Source organism: Neltuma alba, unplaced genomic scaffold (assembly GCF_004799145.2).
Source record: "Neltuma alba isolate B1F8T4 unplaced genomic scaffold, ASM479914v2 tig00011331_pilon, whole genome shotgun sequence".
NCBI classification, from domain to species: Eukaryota; Viridiplantae; Streptophyta; class Magnoliopsida; order Fabales; family Fabaceae; genus Neltuma; species Neltuma alba.
In genome coordinates, this window is record NW_021636036.1 from 103,335 (window position 1) to 118,336 (window position 15,002).

Consider the following 15,002-nt stretch of genomic DNA (forward strand, 5'->3'; position numbering starts at 1 on the left):
ATATGTTTGAAATTTGAGATACCAAAACTAAAATAGACCCAAATTTTAAGGACTAAAAATTATATATTGATCCCAAATTGTACTTGGAGTTAATCAAATTTGTAGTTTTACTAGAAATATGATGTCTCGAATCTTAATGCTAAAATATGATTAAGTATTAGATTGTACAAGACTTGAATCTCCCTATTTTATTTTAGGATTAATAAAATGTTTGGCTCTTATAATTTGTCATCATTTTGGTTTTAATCTCTATAGTTTTAAATCATAGATTCTTGTTTTCTCAATTTTTTTTATTTAAAACATTAATCTCTATATTTTAATAAAAACTAGGATCATTTTGTCTTTTGAGGGATTTAAACTTATGGTTTGAAACTATATATTAACCCTTTATTTTATCACTGAAATATACGTTTTGGCCCAAAAAACAGAGGGAAACAAATTGGTATTTACCCTTCAAACAAATAATACCCATTTTAACGTCCCAACCTCCCAAATATTTTTTTTCTTTGCCAGTAATATTTCCCTTTTCATCAATACATTCTATATAAAATAAGTAACATTTTGACATCTGAAGACAATGAAATTAACTAGTTCATAAAAAAAATAAAATTAAACAATTTCATCACCATAAAATATCAAAATATTACTCTATCCTTTTTGTGAGAATCCAATGATGAAAAAGGAAAAACAGATATTTAAGATGTTCGAACATTATAAAAAGCATTAAATCGAAACACATTGGAAACCCCGAATCCCTCACTCTATATTCATCCAAAACTTACAAAGAGCACAGTTAAAGCAAACAAGACGAGGGCAGCTCTCGCTCACGCAGGGGATTCATGAAAGGAGAATTCTGAGGGTGAAAAGAAGAGTGAGAGAAAAACCAGGCACATAGCCCCACAGAAAATTAGCAACGTCGCTGTTTTTCTTAAAAATGTTCAAGGCCAAATTAACTTTTCAATAGAAAGGGCGGCATTATTCCCTTTTTAACACTTTCAGGATGATATTGAGAGGAAAAAAAACTTCCACATACCAGCAGTTCCTTCGTGATTACTTCCAAGGGAAAAGTGACCATTGACACCAAAAATAAAAATAAAATAAAAAAAGTACAGAGAGAGAAAGGAGGACACGCATAGAGCAAAGCACTGTAATTTGACGGATGCGCGCAGAACTGAACGGACAATGCATCAAATGTGTGAATATATATAACAAACAATAAGAAGAGACAAATTTAGCATCAAATAAAAATAAAAAAACAAATTAAATTCGTTTCCAATACAAAACTTCCCGAAGGAAACGAGTCATCTAACATATCGGGGATCAGCGACACTTGTAAAACAGAGTGAACTCAAAAGGATCATGTTCTTACAGCCAAACTTTCCTTTGCTCCCCCGGACAGACACTCTGCTGCCTCTTGAATGCAGTCCAACTCTTTATGTACAGATTCCCCTATTCCACCCAGCATCATGGCATCTGTCTGATCTCAATGCATTCTCAAAGTATATATAACTGAACATGAACATAGCCCAGGCCTCCAATTGAGTGATAGTCAGTAAAGCTTCAGTTAAGTGTCTCTCGAGCGGCACAGAACTCTTGGACATTGGAAATTTGTCTCCAAGATCATTCGCTCTCTCTTACACAATTTCCGGGCAAGAGAAATTTGAACTTCTCTGCATTCTCCAAAAGATAAGCAGGAAGATGAACTGCAGAATAAGAATGGGGTATTGGTCCCATTTTACCAATGATTTCCTTGAAGGTGTACTCCTCTGGAAGCATGTCGAATAAATCGTCCCCTTTGCAGATTACTTTCTGAATTCTTTTGGGATTTAAATAATGAGAGAACCTTACTCTGTCATAATGGCTGTAGGCTTTCATCTTAAAAATGAAATCACTGATTCGGCGGAAACAGAAGCTACAATGCCAGCCAGAATCCGCCAATAAGTCATCAGATTGGCGAAAATGAGCATACCTTGTTTTTCCACTCTCATACCTGTGAACTGAAGCTCTCCAGCTGTCATCATCCACATGAAACTCAAAGGAATAGAGATAATTCTTCAGTTGAAGATGGAGGATTGAAGGTATGTCATCACACCACCTCAAGAGGTTAACAGTGTGAGCACTTGGTATCTCATCAACATCAGACATAATCAACAGGTCATCATCTGAAATACCAGCTATCTTAAGAAGCTGGTCGAGTGCTACTCGCTGATAGGCTTCCTCAATAAATGGGTTCTCTCCTTTCCTAAATCTCCCACCAACTGTCCCATATGTCAATCGGGACTCAACAAATTTGAATTGCCCCCGATTGCTTTTGAAAACAAGAGGCTTAGGCAGTCCAGTGAATGTAGAATTTGACTCAAGAAGGACAAATTCTGATATGTAAGGATACAATTCTCTCCACCTTAAGTTCAGTATTTCCAACTCATTACTGAACAAAACAGCATCATAAACACGTCTTGGGTAGTCACGGATTCCCCAGCCATGAAGTCTGCAGAGATTCTCCATTGACACATTTTGATTGTAGTAATGCGGGATGACCTCGAAAGGCTTGGGTGGTTTTTCCCAGAGTGGCCGCAGAAAGTATGAAATCTTCTGTCCATGCACATAAATTCCAAAGACACACATCGGGACGACAGCAAAAAGAAATATGTAGGTTTTTACATCCAAGCCACGCAAAATGCAACGAACTCTTGACATGCCTGATACTTGGTTTGATCCCTGCATATTAAAAGACCGAGCATCTAAGAGAACAATAAACATTTCCTTCAAGAACGAAAGATCACAAAAATGACATAACAATGCAGCTTCATTCAATCATGAAATAAAGAGATGCATAATCAAAATGCTCATGTTCTTTTCCATGAGTGTGTACATATATAAATTGCAATATCCAGAGAATTTCCACAACACCGAGGACAACCAGGGAAATCGTACACTCTAAGCCCTGAAAAAGAGAGTAATCAAATGCCAAAATCTTATACAACTTATCCCTGCTCCTATATCCAAATTTAGGTCACAAATACTGCGTAGACACTATACATACCCAGAGAAAGTGTCAGCTAAGAATTCAAATCCTCTCTTGTGCTCGAGGATTGTGCTAAAAGTAAGGGCAGAAGCCTTTTAGTCATCTATTTTTTAAATTTTTAGTACACTTTTTCCACCTTTTAAGCCTCAGCTTCTGTGCACAGTAGGTGCTTTGGTTGGCAACTCAAGAATCAGACAGGGCAGAAGCCTTTTATTCATCTTTTTTTCCAAATTTTCAGCACACCTTTTCCACCTGTAAGCCGCACCTTCTGTGCACAGTAGGTGCTTTGGTTGGCAACTCAAAAATGAAATAGCTATGACTAGCCTAGGCTGTATTACTTCTTCTAGGCCACTGAGAAATTTTTAGCACACTCTATTACAATTGTAGCTATTTGGAAGCCACAAGCAATACAACTGGGGAGAATATTTTGATTCAAGCAGAGCGCGGACTATAGTAGTGAATAAAAATGTCAAAATATTGCCCGTTTTAGGGATCCATCGAACTTGGGATTGCCTCAGAAACCCAAGTAACCGGAACTATAAACCCTAACCGGAACCATGGTAGAAGATCAATGAACAATTTTCTAAGGAAGCAGACCAACAAGAAAACTAACATAACATACCTGGCCACAAACATCGCCGCACAAATCATCGGTCTTCTTGGAACAGTAATGCCCTCCGGCTTCTCCCATCATCCACCACATTCTGCCGTTTACTCTATTGACTGCTGAGCCCAACAGCCCCACCACCTGAAACCAATCAAGCAAAGCAGATCGATATCCGAACAGAGATCACTCGAATGCCGGATCGCTACTCTCAAACCCCAGAAGCAGCAAGCGGCGGCACTATATGATAGAAGCTCAGATTCAATAGGAAGAACTTAAGGCGTCGAATGGAAGAGAGGATTGGTGGTATGTAAAGAGCGGCGTCAAAGTGAATTATCAGAGTTTGAAAGCGAAGCAAAAGAGAAATTCTTAACGGAGAAGGAAGGTGTTTGAGGAGAAGGAGGATTAAGGTATGTAAAGGAGGAAGAAGAAGAAGAAGAAAAGGTTAAAGAAGGAGGCTTTCTGGGAATGGGGTGGCAATTGTCGAACTCGAAGCCTCACAGAGACACACACTCGAAGCCAAAGAAGCCGTTCTCCTCGAACGCCGTACGGTATGTTCTCTGCCGCTTGCGCCTGTTATTCATATCTATTATTTAATCTTCTAATATATAAAATAACTGCCCAAAAATAAAATAATAATACAGGCTGGACTTGTTTCAAGAATTTTAATAGTAATTATTGAAAAATTGGATTATGAGCTTTTAGCCTTCTGCTCTACACAAAATTTGAATTGATTTGTAATATATATTTTTTATTACTTATAATTAAAGTGACCAATTATCAATCTATAGATTATTAAGATGAATTTATAGCTTAGGAAAAGATAGAAGTTCAATAAGTAAATTTAAAATAAATTATGATACGCATAGATTGATGATGAAGAAGAAGATTTGAGTATTTGGTGATATTTTTAGCCATTCTCACGTTCAATTATGATAATGATATCGTAGAAAGATAAAATGACTCCTATTTTTGGTAATTAAAAAAAGACGTTAAAAATTAAAAAATTACATACAGAGATCTATTCACAAAAATTGTTGTCGTTTGCTTAAAATCAATACTAATGTCATAATAGGTCTTTGTTTATAATTTTCTATTTTTCAGGTCTTTTTTGCAATTTTTTCTTACTTAAAAAATGATATTGTAAATCATGTTAAAATTTAATATTTTGATCATAATTGCAAGTTTCAATCTTATATTCTTATTTTTATCCAACAAAAAAAGTTTCAATCTTATTAAATTGGAAAACTACATTGAGATCATGAGTGTAATAGTATTTAAATTTAAATTAATAGTATCAAATAATAATAATAATAATAATAATAATAATAATAATAATAATAATGTTAATATATTGTTCTAAGGTAGAACAAAGTCACACGTTATGTATTGACTGCTTCAACCATGACAAATCATTAGGGAGTTACACTAATAATAATAAATAATAAAATAAATAAATAATATTTTCTAAGGCACGTATATTCTTATATTAGTAGTAATTTTATTCAAGGTACTGTTAGATAATAAATATAAGCACATATCTTAAAAAGAATTTGAAATCTTAATTTATCATATTGTGATAGACTAACTCTTTTTTTCTTTTTCTTTTCTTTTCCATTAAGAGATTAATTCTTTCTACTAAATTTAATCTCGTTTGTATAATAATATTTTTGTTACCACCAAATAAAGGCAGTATTATTTTAGGAAGAAATTTCTAAAGAAAGTGCAAGTGTGACTGGGAGAGAAATGAGAGGAAAGTGTGGGATGATGGATGAGAAAGAAGGTGGGGCCTTCAGAGGCCTGGTGGGCCCCCACCACGAGGTTGTCTTCCTGTGGGCCCAATCTTTGTTCCATGTTAGGCCTAACGGATACATCCAATGTAAGTCCATTAAACTTAATATATAATTTTTGACATAAATAACCAATAAGTGTTAGTGCCAGTAGAAAGAATGGGGATACCTTAAATATTATATCCTGAGTTCAATTCCTGAGATAGTATATATGAAAAAAATACTGTTAGAAGGGGTCCTCATTACGGTGCTTGACAGTATCCCTTTTACTGTTCGGGTGGGAGGATATTCTGGGCAATGAAAAAAAAATTATTGACATAAATATATGACATATAATTCTCTGCATTTGTTTTTAAAAATGTTTTACCCGTTGATATTTTATTTTGATTCCATCATTTTTTCATATATATATATAGAGAGAGAGAGAGGTTTTAGTATTATCGGAAAGCTGAATAACCCTTTGCATGTTTACAAGGGAGTACTAATTCTTTTAACAATTAAAAATAAAAACAACTTTCAAAAGAAAACATAAACATAATATAAAAATAATACTATATTTTATTATTCATGTATCGTAATAGGCAATAGAAGTGTACCTTTTTAAAAAAATAGACATTGTATGTAGGTAGAAGACATAATACTCTTTTCGGTTCTAAACAGAAAAATTAGTGGAGGAGTTTGTTTTAATTTTAGTTCTAAATATAACATATTTACCTTACCTCCTCCCAAATATATAATTTTTTTTCCTGAACTATTCATTTTGATGGTATATATTTAAAGAGATTTTCATTCATGGAGATAATAATTAAAAAGAGTATTTTAGACAAATCAGCACATATTATTAAACAACTAATTTAATTAAGTTTGTTAATATCTATAATTTAGTTATGTAGTTCTTACATCTAGGATTAGAGGGAGTACTTAATAAACTTATTTTATTTGCATATCATTTCAGAAACATAATATAATTTGTGTTCCAACTTCCAAGGGTCAAAAAGCTCAAAACCATCACAATGAGCCGATTTAATCCGATACTATATTTAAGAAAAGATTAAAGGATGATGATATTTAATTAACGATAATAAATAAACATCAACAGCTACATATCTTTGATCATCGTCATTTAAATAAAATAAAAGTAAGATTCTCAAATTTTGGACTGGAATCATTTTTTTTATAAAAAAAAAAGGGGGGGATTCTATATGATACAAAATCAAATTCTATGTACTTTACTTTCGCAGCTAATGAAACTTAGCGTAGTACGAGGGGTTGTTCTAAGGAAGGAAGAGGAAACAAATGGAAATGATGACTTTAATTTCTTGAGCTGACAATTGAACGTGGATCCTCCAACTGGCAATTTTTAAGGGTCAACCACTAGACCGGTTCAAATTCAATTAGGAAAAAACCGTTGTTTGATTGAGTCTTCATATATAAAATCACACACACACACACACACACACACCACACACACACACACACACACACACGCACATATATAAATTTAGATAGGTGAAGAGTAAAAGTTGGTGTTGGTATTTGGTAGTACTTATCTCGAAAGAGATGTGCACTCTGATGTGGCCATATAATTGTCCGTAGACTAAGGGCAAGGACAAACTTAGTGCGGGAAGGTATATAATGCATTCAGGGTTATGGAATGTGCTTGGTTCGGGGAGAACTGAGGAGAGAAGAAATTTTAACGAGCTGGACTTTATAAAAGCTTTCAGTTTGATTTCTTAATTTTGAAAAATATTTTTTTAATTTTTTTTAACTCTGAAACCCTGAAAAAATGATGAGACATTAAGATTGTCAATATTAATAAAATATTCTCAAATGCTAATTTGTTGAGACTAATTTTCAAAATAATTATAATTGTGATTAAAAAATTATTATTTAAGAATAACGATTTTATGGTTAGAAAACTAAAAAGATACTTTCTAAAGTTAAACAATTAAACTGAAACATTGTATAAAATTAAAAGACTAAGAGTTTGTTTGTTTGTGTGCTTTGTTTTCTTGTTCTTTAACAATTTTATAAAATTGTTTCTTAGAACAAGTTTTAAAAACAAAAAACAAAAGAATTTGTTTGAGTAATAATTTAACAAAAATCACACTTGACAAGTGATGGTTGTCATTAGTAGTGATAGATAGGGCTGTTCATGAGACGGATCGGGACCAAGACCGGCCCGTTCCGATTCCGTCCCGATGAACAGTAACAGAACAGATTTTATGTCCTGTGTCCCTTCCCGTCTTGGTGTTGTCCTGGTTCCGGTCAGGACGGGACGGAACCGATACAGGACTAGGACGTCCTGATTATTTTTTTAAATTCTTTTAATAAAATCTGATTTTTTTTTCTAATTGCAGTTTTTTGGACCTAGGCCTTATAAAAACATCTTTTTTGTTATATTTTTTATTTCTTTGGGCACCCTTAAACAAAAGCCCAAAATATTACATATCATAGTCATTAAAAACTCTAAACAAAAGCTTTTAACACAATATAAACTTGCTAGAAATTTTGATAATCAATATTCTCAAATCATCAACGAATATAAAAGCTCTAAATAAATATATCCATAATTCTATACAATAATCTCAAATCTTTAAAAAAATATGAAAAAATGATATTATATAAATAGGATAAAAATAAAAAAAAATAAAAGGGACCGGGACGGGACGACCCGGGTCCCATCCCATCCTAGTCCCTTTTTTTTGTCCCATCCCGGTTTGTCCCGTTTTGAAAAATTTCGGGACAGGACAGAAAACCGGAACCGAAACGAGCCGACCAAGACGGGCCGGCCTTGAACACTTCTAGTGATAGGTGGTAGATAGTAGGTGATAAGAAAAGCAGATTTTTCAAAATTTTTTAAAATAAAAAAAACTAAATACAAAACCAAAAACAAGCTTTGGTTTTTTTTAGTTTTTAAAAACATGTCACTATTTTAAAAAAAAAAACAATTAACTAAAAACAAATTAACAAACAAGTTTTTTGTTTTTTTTTTTTTTAAAATAAAATTTTTTTTCAAAACAAGAAACCAAACAGCCCCTAAATGTTTATTTTCCCTAAATTTTACTTTCTTAGTATTTATGGTATATTTACAAACTTGTTCTTAAAATTTATACCATAAAGTTCAATTAAAAATAATTAAAATTTCTAAACACTTTAAGAAAAATGAAATAAGTTATCATTTATGAACATTTCAAGAATTAACTCCCTGAAATGTTTGAGTATGGAAGGTCTAACTAAAAAGGAAACCAATAATAGTAGCTGAATGGAATTGGAATTTAATTACGAAATGAATGGGCTCAGCATAGCTGGGGACATTCTCAATTTCCGTCAACCGTTCCCTTGAGGATGTAAAGTCAAATTCTGAACATCTCATTATCACCATTGACTTGGAATAACCCAAGGTCCTAACTTTTTTTTTTTCAAAAAAAAGTGTTATGGGCTTTCTTTTGGTCAAACAATATTATGGCCTTGGTTTTGCTGTATTTGGTTCTAAAAATAAGGATATTTTGGTCAATTCATGAATTGATAGTTGATATTTGATTTGTATTTTAAAAAACAAAAGGAAAATCTAAAAAAAAAATACATCTAAAATTTTAAAACTTTAAATCAGAAATAATTATAAAAATATGTCGTTATTTGCTTTTCAAATATTATGAATTATTATTAAAGTATCGTAAATAAGATTGATTTGGAATTTTAAAATTTAAATTATTATTTTTAGAGGATTCTCTCTTGAAAAAACGGTGAATTTGACTCTTCCATGAATTGACTTGTTTTAGATAAAGTTGAATTTTGTTAATTTATTGAATTTCACAGCTAAGAGTTTATTATGGAATTGGACTAGTGGAACCAAGTTTTCAGCATCTTATGGAAGGTTATGAACTTGATCCAAATAATTTAAGAAGGAATTGGTTTTTATATATTATAAAGTAAACTACATATAACATCTTAATATTATTTTGAAGTTGTATCCAATATTCTAATGCTATATATGGTACATCCAATGCTATTATGTTATTTTTTTACCATATTTTTATTTATAGTGTATCTATCATCGTAAATCATAAATGAAATTATAATGCTAGATATAACTGAAAAATAAACATTAAGAGTGCTGAATGTGCCAAAAAATTAACATCAATGTGCATCATAAATAAGATTAGGGACTGTAAACTACTTAAAAGTAATATCAAAGAGTACTGGATCGCTAGTTTAGCCTATATCATATCCATGTCAATATTTACATTAAATTTAAATTGCAGTTAAAGGTTGGTTTAATTGGCATGATACAGCTTATATTCAGAGAAGTGGATGAATTCAAATCTTATTATCAATATCAAAATTTATTCGTCAGACCACTAGAATGACATTTATAATTAAATACAGTTTATGAGGCTTGTCTTATCCCCATGAGCCCTCAAAACTCTAGTTTCCTAACCATTTTTTGGCCCTTTTAAGTGCAAGTTAAACATAAACTAGTTTATAATGCAATGAAAGTGGGAAGTAAATATATAGAAATTAAAAACACTAGCGAAGTTAATTGTTTTGTGGAAAAAATATACTACCTTCTGTTCTAAACATAATATCTAATCTGTAGTACAAATTGTATTACCAGCTAAATATTAAATTTAGGACTGAAAGTAGTACATTAGTTTTCTCAAAATATCTCATTTAATTATTTACGTTGAAACTGTCCTATAAATAATAATGTTTTTAATATGTGCAATGGAAGTAGTTTTTGAGAAAAGTAATAAATTTGGAGGATTAAAAAAAATCTCCTAACTCGCTCTTCATCTAAAAACTCTCTTACTATCAAAGGAAGCAATTCTTTTTTACTTGCAATTGAAGCCTCCTCAATGGCCGTATAATCTCATGGCATAAAAACTTTTTCATAAGTGGAAGGTGACAAGTTCTGTTCTGTTTATAACCTCAAATTGTTAAAGCTATTAGTGCTTGCACCTTTAATTTTGGGGGAGGGGGGAAGTGGGGAAGAAATTGAAGCCTCCTAATTTGGAAACAAATACAATTAGCTGAGGTACAATCTTGTGAGAGTCAAACAGGGTCAATTGATTCAATGAAACCAATGAACCAGCTCCTAGTCCAATGTGACGTTCGGTTTATGAAAATCAGTTCAAAACCCATGCATAGACTCAAATGAAAACAAATGCACCCAAAAAAAAATGAAAAACGAGCTATAATCAGTATAACCAAATAGGCGTGACAAACCAAAATTTGAATTTCTACCGGAAGAGATACCAATATTTAGTACTCCTCTGGTTCTTGATATAAGACCTATTTAACTAATTTGATTAGATTAAAGAAGTTAGGTAAGTTAGTAATTATAAGAAATATGACATTTTTTTTCTAAAATACCATAACTATCATTCTTAATATCCTCCTTCCCTCATTTATTTGATTATGACTGAGGAAGTATTCATAAGAGTAATTTAAAAAAAACTAATAAATATGAGAAATAAGTCTTGTATTTAGAACCAAAGTTAACTTAACAATTAGGTCTTATATTAAAGACCGGAAGAGTATTTTACTGTGTCTCGAATATGATTGTTTTTAGGGAAAATTACACTCAGGTCCCACAGAATACAATTAATATAAAAAAAGTTCCTGGAAATCGCTAAATGATTCTGAAGTCACTAGGGACCTGTGTGTAATTAATTCTAATTGTGAAATTACCTACTTACCCCTGTTAATTTGAACCTATTTACAACCTCAACAGTGGCTGTTAACAACCCGAGAAAAGGTGGTTAACAACCTCAGCAACGCCCCTGGCATCCCACAGAGTGAGTTGTCATGAGCACTGCCGAGGTTGTCAATCATTTCTTCTCGGGTTGTCAACAGCCATCCCACAGAGTGAGTTGTCATGAGTACTGTCGAGGTTGTCAATCACTTCTTCTCGGGTTGTCAACAGCCATTGTTGAGGTTGTAAATGAATTGTTGCAATAAAATTAACAGGGGTAAGTAGGTAATTTCACAATTAGAATTAATTACACACAGGTCCCTAGGGACTTCAGAATCATTTCGCGATTTCCAGGGATTTCGTTGATATTAATTGTGCTCTATGAGACCTGAGTGTAATTTTCCCTTGTTTTTAATGCAAGAATACATCTGCTTGGGTTGGGGGGTGGGGGGTGGGGGGAAGAATGCATGTGTATTCCGTTATTACCTCCGGCTTCCCAATAAAAGCTTTAAACCTTGCTTAGTTGGGCTGATTGTTAGAACATTGGGCCCAAATCAAATTGGAATGCCAATGGGTTTGATATTTATATCATCTAAGGTTGGGCCAAGGCATGGGAAAGTTGGAAGGCCACTAATACCATACTTATTTTATGTAAAAATTTCCCAATTGTACTTTTTATCTTTCACAAAAAATTGTTTTTTATTTTTAATCATTATTCATTAAATATCATTTTTCATAAAATATTTATCTTTTAGCGACACTATAATCTCCAAATTTTAGTTCTAAAGATGTACTTTCAATTATAAACAATAAATCTGAGGTCAAAAAAAGAATTAGAAACAATAACCATGATAACAATTTTTTTTTAATTCAGATAAAAAGTTTTTATTAGGCTTGAGAACAAAATTTTTAACCATAGACAAATTTAACGACAAAATTTCATCAATTTTCTAATTTCAAATTTAAAATAAAAATTCAAAAAACAATGTTATACGCCCAAATTTCTAAATGCATGCATTTCCGTTTCTCTCCTTTCTTCCTCTTGGCCATGAATACTATCACCTCAAAATATGCTTGATCATGTTGAAAATATTTCTTAATACTAAAAACAAAAATTTCTTTTAATTGAGTTTTATTTTATAAATTTTAGGGATAAGTTTTTAAATATGCGTAATAAATAGTTAAATACTAGGGAGATTTGTTTCTGCTCAATACATTACTTACCCAATTATGAAAAAAACGTGAGAGGCTAAAATTTTCAGAAAGTTAAATCTTTCGGTGAACTAATTAGATATTTTTTTCTTTTACAGTTATGGAAAGTTTGACTTCCCATTCAAAGTTACTCTAACCAACTGACCCTTTAGTATTTAAAATATGAAACTTAATTGATTAACTGTGGTTTTGGAGAGAAAATTTGAGAAAAACCATCTTAACTCACAAAATCCAATAATTGATTAATTACATCGAAATTATGGTTTCAAGGGTAAAACCATGATTTTCCACTAAAACCAGAAAAAATTGGCTTCATGGAAAATCATGGTTCGCCAATATATATAAACATATTAATTACTAATTAGATATATAAAGAATAAATTGGTCTTACATATATATTATTTATATCTTTTTCAGTAATTTATATATGAAAAAAATAAATATGATAATAACCATCCAGATACTCTCAATTTATGTAAATATTTTTTTACACAGAATTTATTCTACTCAAAATCTATTTATAAAATAACCTTTTTCACTTTCTTAAGAAGTTATTCTCCAAAAACTAATCCAAACACCCTGTAAACAAGCACACAAACACAATGATAATACCCATTTCAGACAATCAGATAATGAAGCAAAATTAACATATAATAAAAAAAATATTTATCAATCTCTTCTCCCTATTCATTAATATTCAATTACTATTTATAGAAATGGTATTTTATTATACAAGTACTCACACGGATATTATATATCTTCGAAAAGATTAAATATTCCCATAAAAACGAATTTCTTTTTTCTTTTTTTTTGGGGGTGGAACAAAATGATTTCATATTATCTGCACATGTTGTTGTTGGATTTCATTCTCAGGAATGGCAAATAAATGAAAAATAAAAATAAAAGGATTCCATTCTCATGAGGAGAGTTCAATGAACTTACGTTAAAATGCATTCAATTCCATTCCTTAGGCTAAAGAGTTGTATTCTGTTTTCGCGTGATCATCAAAGTTGATTCAATTCCCTGATTTAAAATTGCCATCATCTTCTTCACAAACCAACTTCATTTACAACAGGCTCAAATTGACCTGATAAACTTAGCAGGCCTTTCAAAAATTGCAAGTCTAATCTATGAAGTGAAACAAGGCCTTTAAAAAGGTTTGAAAACTATTTCTATTTTCAAATAACCTAGGCCCTTTATTTCCATCTCTATCCTTCCCTTCTAAATTTAATAACTAATATGAGTAATTCACATTCATCATAAATGTGAAATCTTAATATACTTTATCTTCATAATTTATTATTTTTTCTCAAATCATTTTTATTGGTGATACATATGAAGAAAGTTTTTTCAACCAACAGGAATTATTTTTAATATGAGTGATTAAACTAACATAGTAACATAACTAGTTTTTTTTTTAATATCTCTGAAATTAGTTACTTCCTATATTTAAAACATGAGGAGTATTTTGTTTGCAAGTAGTTGCGCTTTATATCTAAAAATTAAATTAGGAGAAATATTTTTAAAAAATTGTTTGAGGAAGGAGATTCCTGATTCTGTTCATATGAGGACCACAGTGTTAATTTTCAGGCTCTGCTCCTACATTGAATTGGGAAGGCAGGTCATAAAAATAGGGCTTTTTAATGGACCGCCTGCCCTGCTCTCTCTCCCTGATTCAGAAATCAGAATGCCCTCTTCTTCCCCTCTCCATATTTTCTGTGGTCCTATATCCCACTTTTATGGATTCCCATCCTCCAAATTACATATTCCACCCCATGCACTCTTTTTTTTTTTTTTTAACTCCCTTTCTCCTTTGAATTTAATAATCAATCAATTTTCAGGAAACTGAATTTCTCACCATTTTATTGGTTGCCCTTATATATATATGGCTCAATACCCGAAACTTGTTTGTTACTCTCTTTGATCCTAACAACTTTTATTAAGTTAATGAAGTTAGTTAAAATTATTTTTTTAAAAAAATAAAATATCAAAATTGTCCTGGATAAAAGCCATTAGTAAAAAGAGTTTTAAAACCTCATGACACCCTCTTTTCCTTTAATCCATCATCATCCATGTAAAATATATAAAAATAAATAAATTCTGGACCTTTTTTTTGGCCACCAATAAAATTTTTATACCAAACGATATGATTCGTATCGTAACTCCTTTATCAAGTTTCACATGATACACGAGTTAGCACTGAGTTGCTATGAAATATAAAATATATTACTTCTGGTTTTAATTATAAAACTTTATTTATAGTCTACAAAAAAGATCTTATAATTAAGACAGAAGGTAATATAATCTATTATTTTAAATATAAAATTTAGTTTATAGTACAATTGACATTACAAATTAGATATTATATTTAAGTTTGAAGGTATTAAAATATAAAACAAATTAATAAATACTTGGATACATTTCTTATACTTCATATGCCATCCATCATCTACTTAATATGAAAAAAAAAAACAAAGTAATTATAAGTTACCGGTGACAAATACACATGACCTCTTCTTTTTCTTTTGCTTTTTTTTTTTTTTTTTTCTGGTGCCCTATGTATGACCTTTCTGCAGAGTGCAGTGCTTGCACTGGAGTCTGGACATGCCTACTACGATCTTAGAATCCTAATGAAACAACAGAGGAAGGTCGAGGTTTCTGGGTAGAGAAAGA

General features: G+C 31.5%; 1 protein-coding gene across 2 annotated transcripts; it reads right to left on the reverse strand.

Moving 5' to 3' along the window:
- Window positions 1–1,172: 1,172 nt before the first annotated feature.
- On the reverse strand, window positions 1,173–4,147 carry LOC114712066 (uncharacterized). 2 transcript variants are annotated; one of them, XM_028896519.1, is made up of 3 exons: window positions 3,648–4,147; window positions 1,620–2,718; window positions 1,173–1,590 (listed from the first exon to the last, which is right to left on the reverse strand). In XM_028896519.1, the coding sequence occupies exons 1-2, from the start codon at window positions 3,726–3,728 to the stop codon at window positions 1,621–1,623; spliced, it is 1,179 nt and encodes a 392-aa protein (XP_028752352.1). In that variant the 5' UTR covers window positions 3,729–4,147; the 3' UTR covers window positions 1,173–1,590; window position 1,620. The 2 variants fall into 2 exon arrangements, with proteins under 2 accessions (XP_028752352.1, XP_028752351.1); XM_028896518.1 differs by having other exon boundaries at window positions 1,173–2,718.
- Between the last annotated feature and the right edge of the window lie 10,855 nt (window positions 4,148–15,002).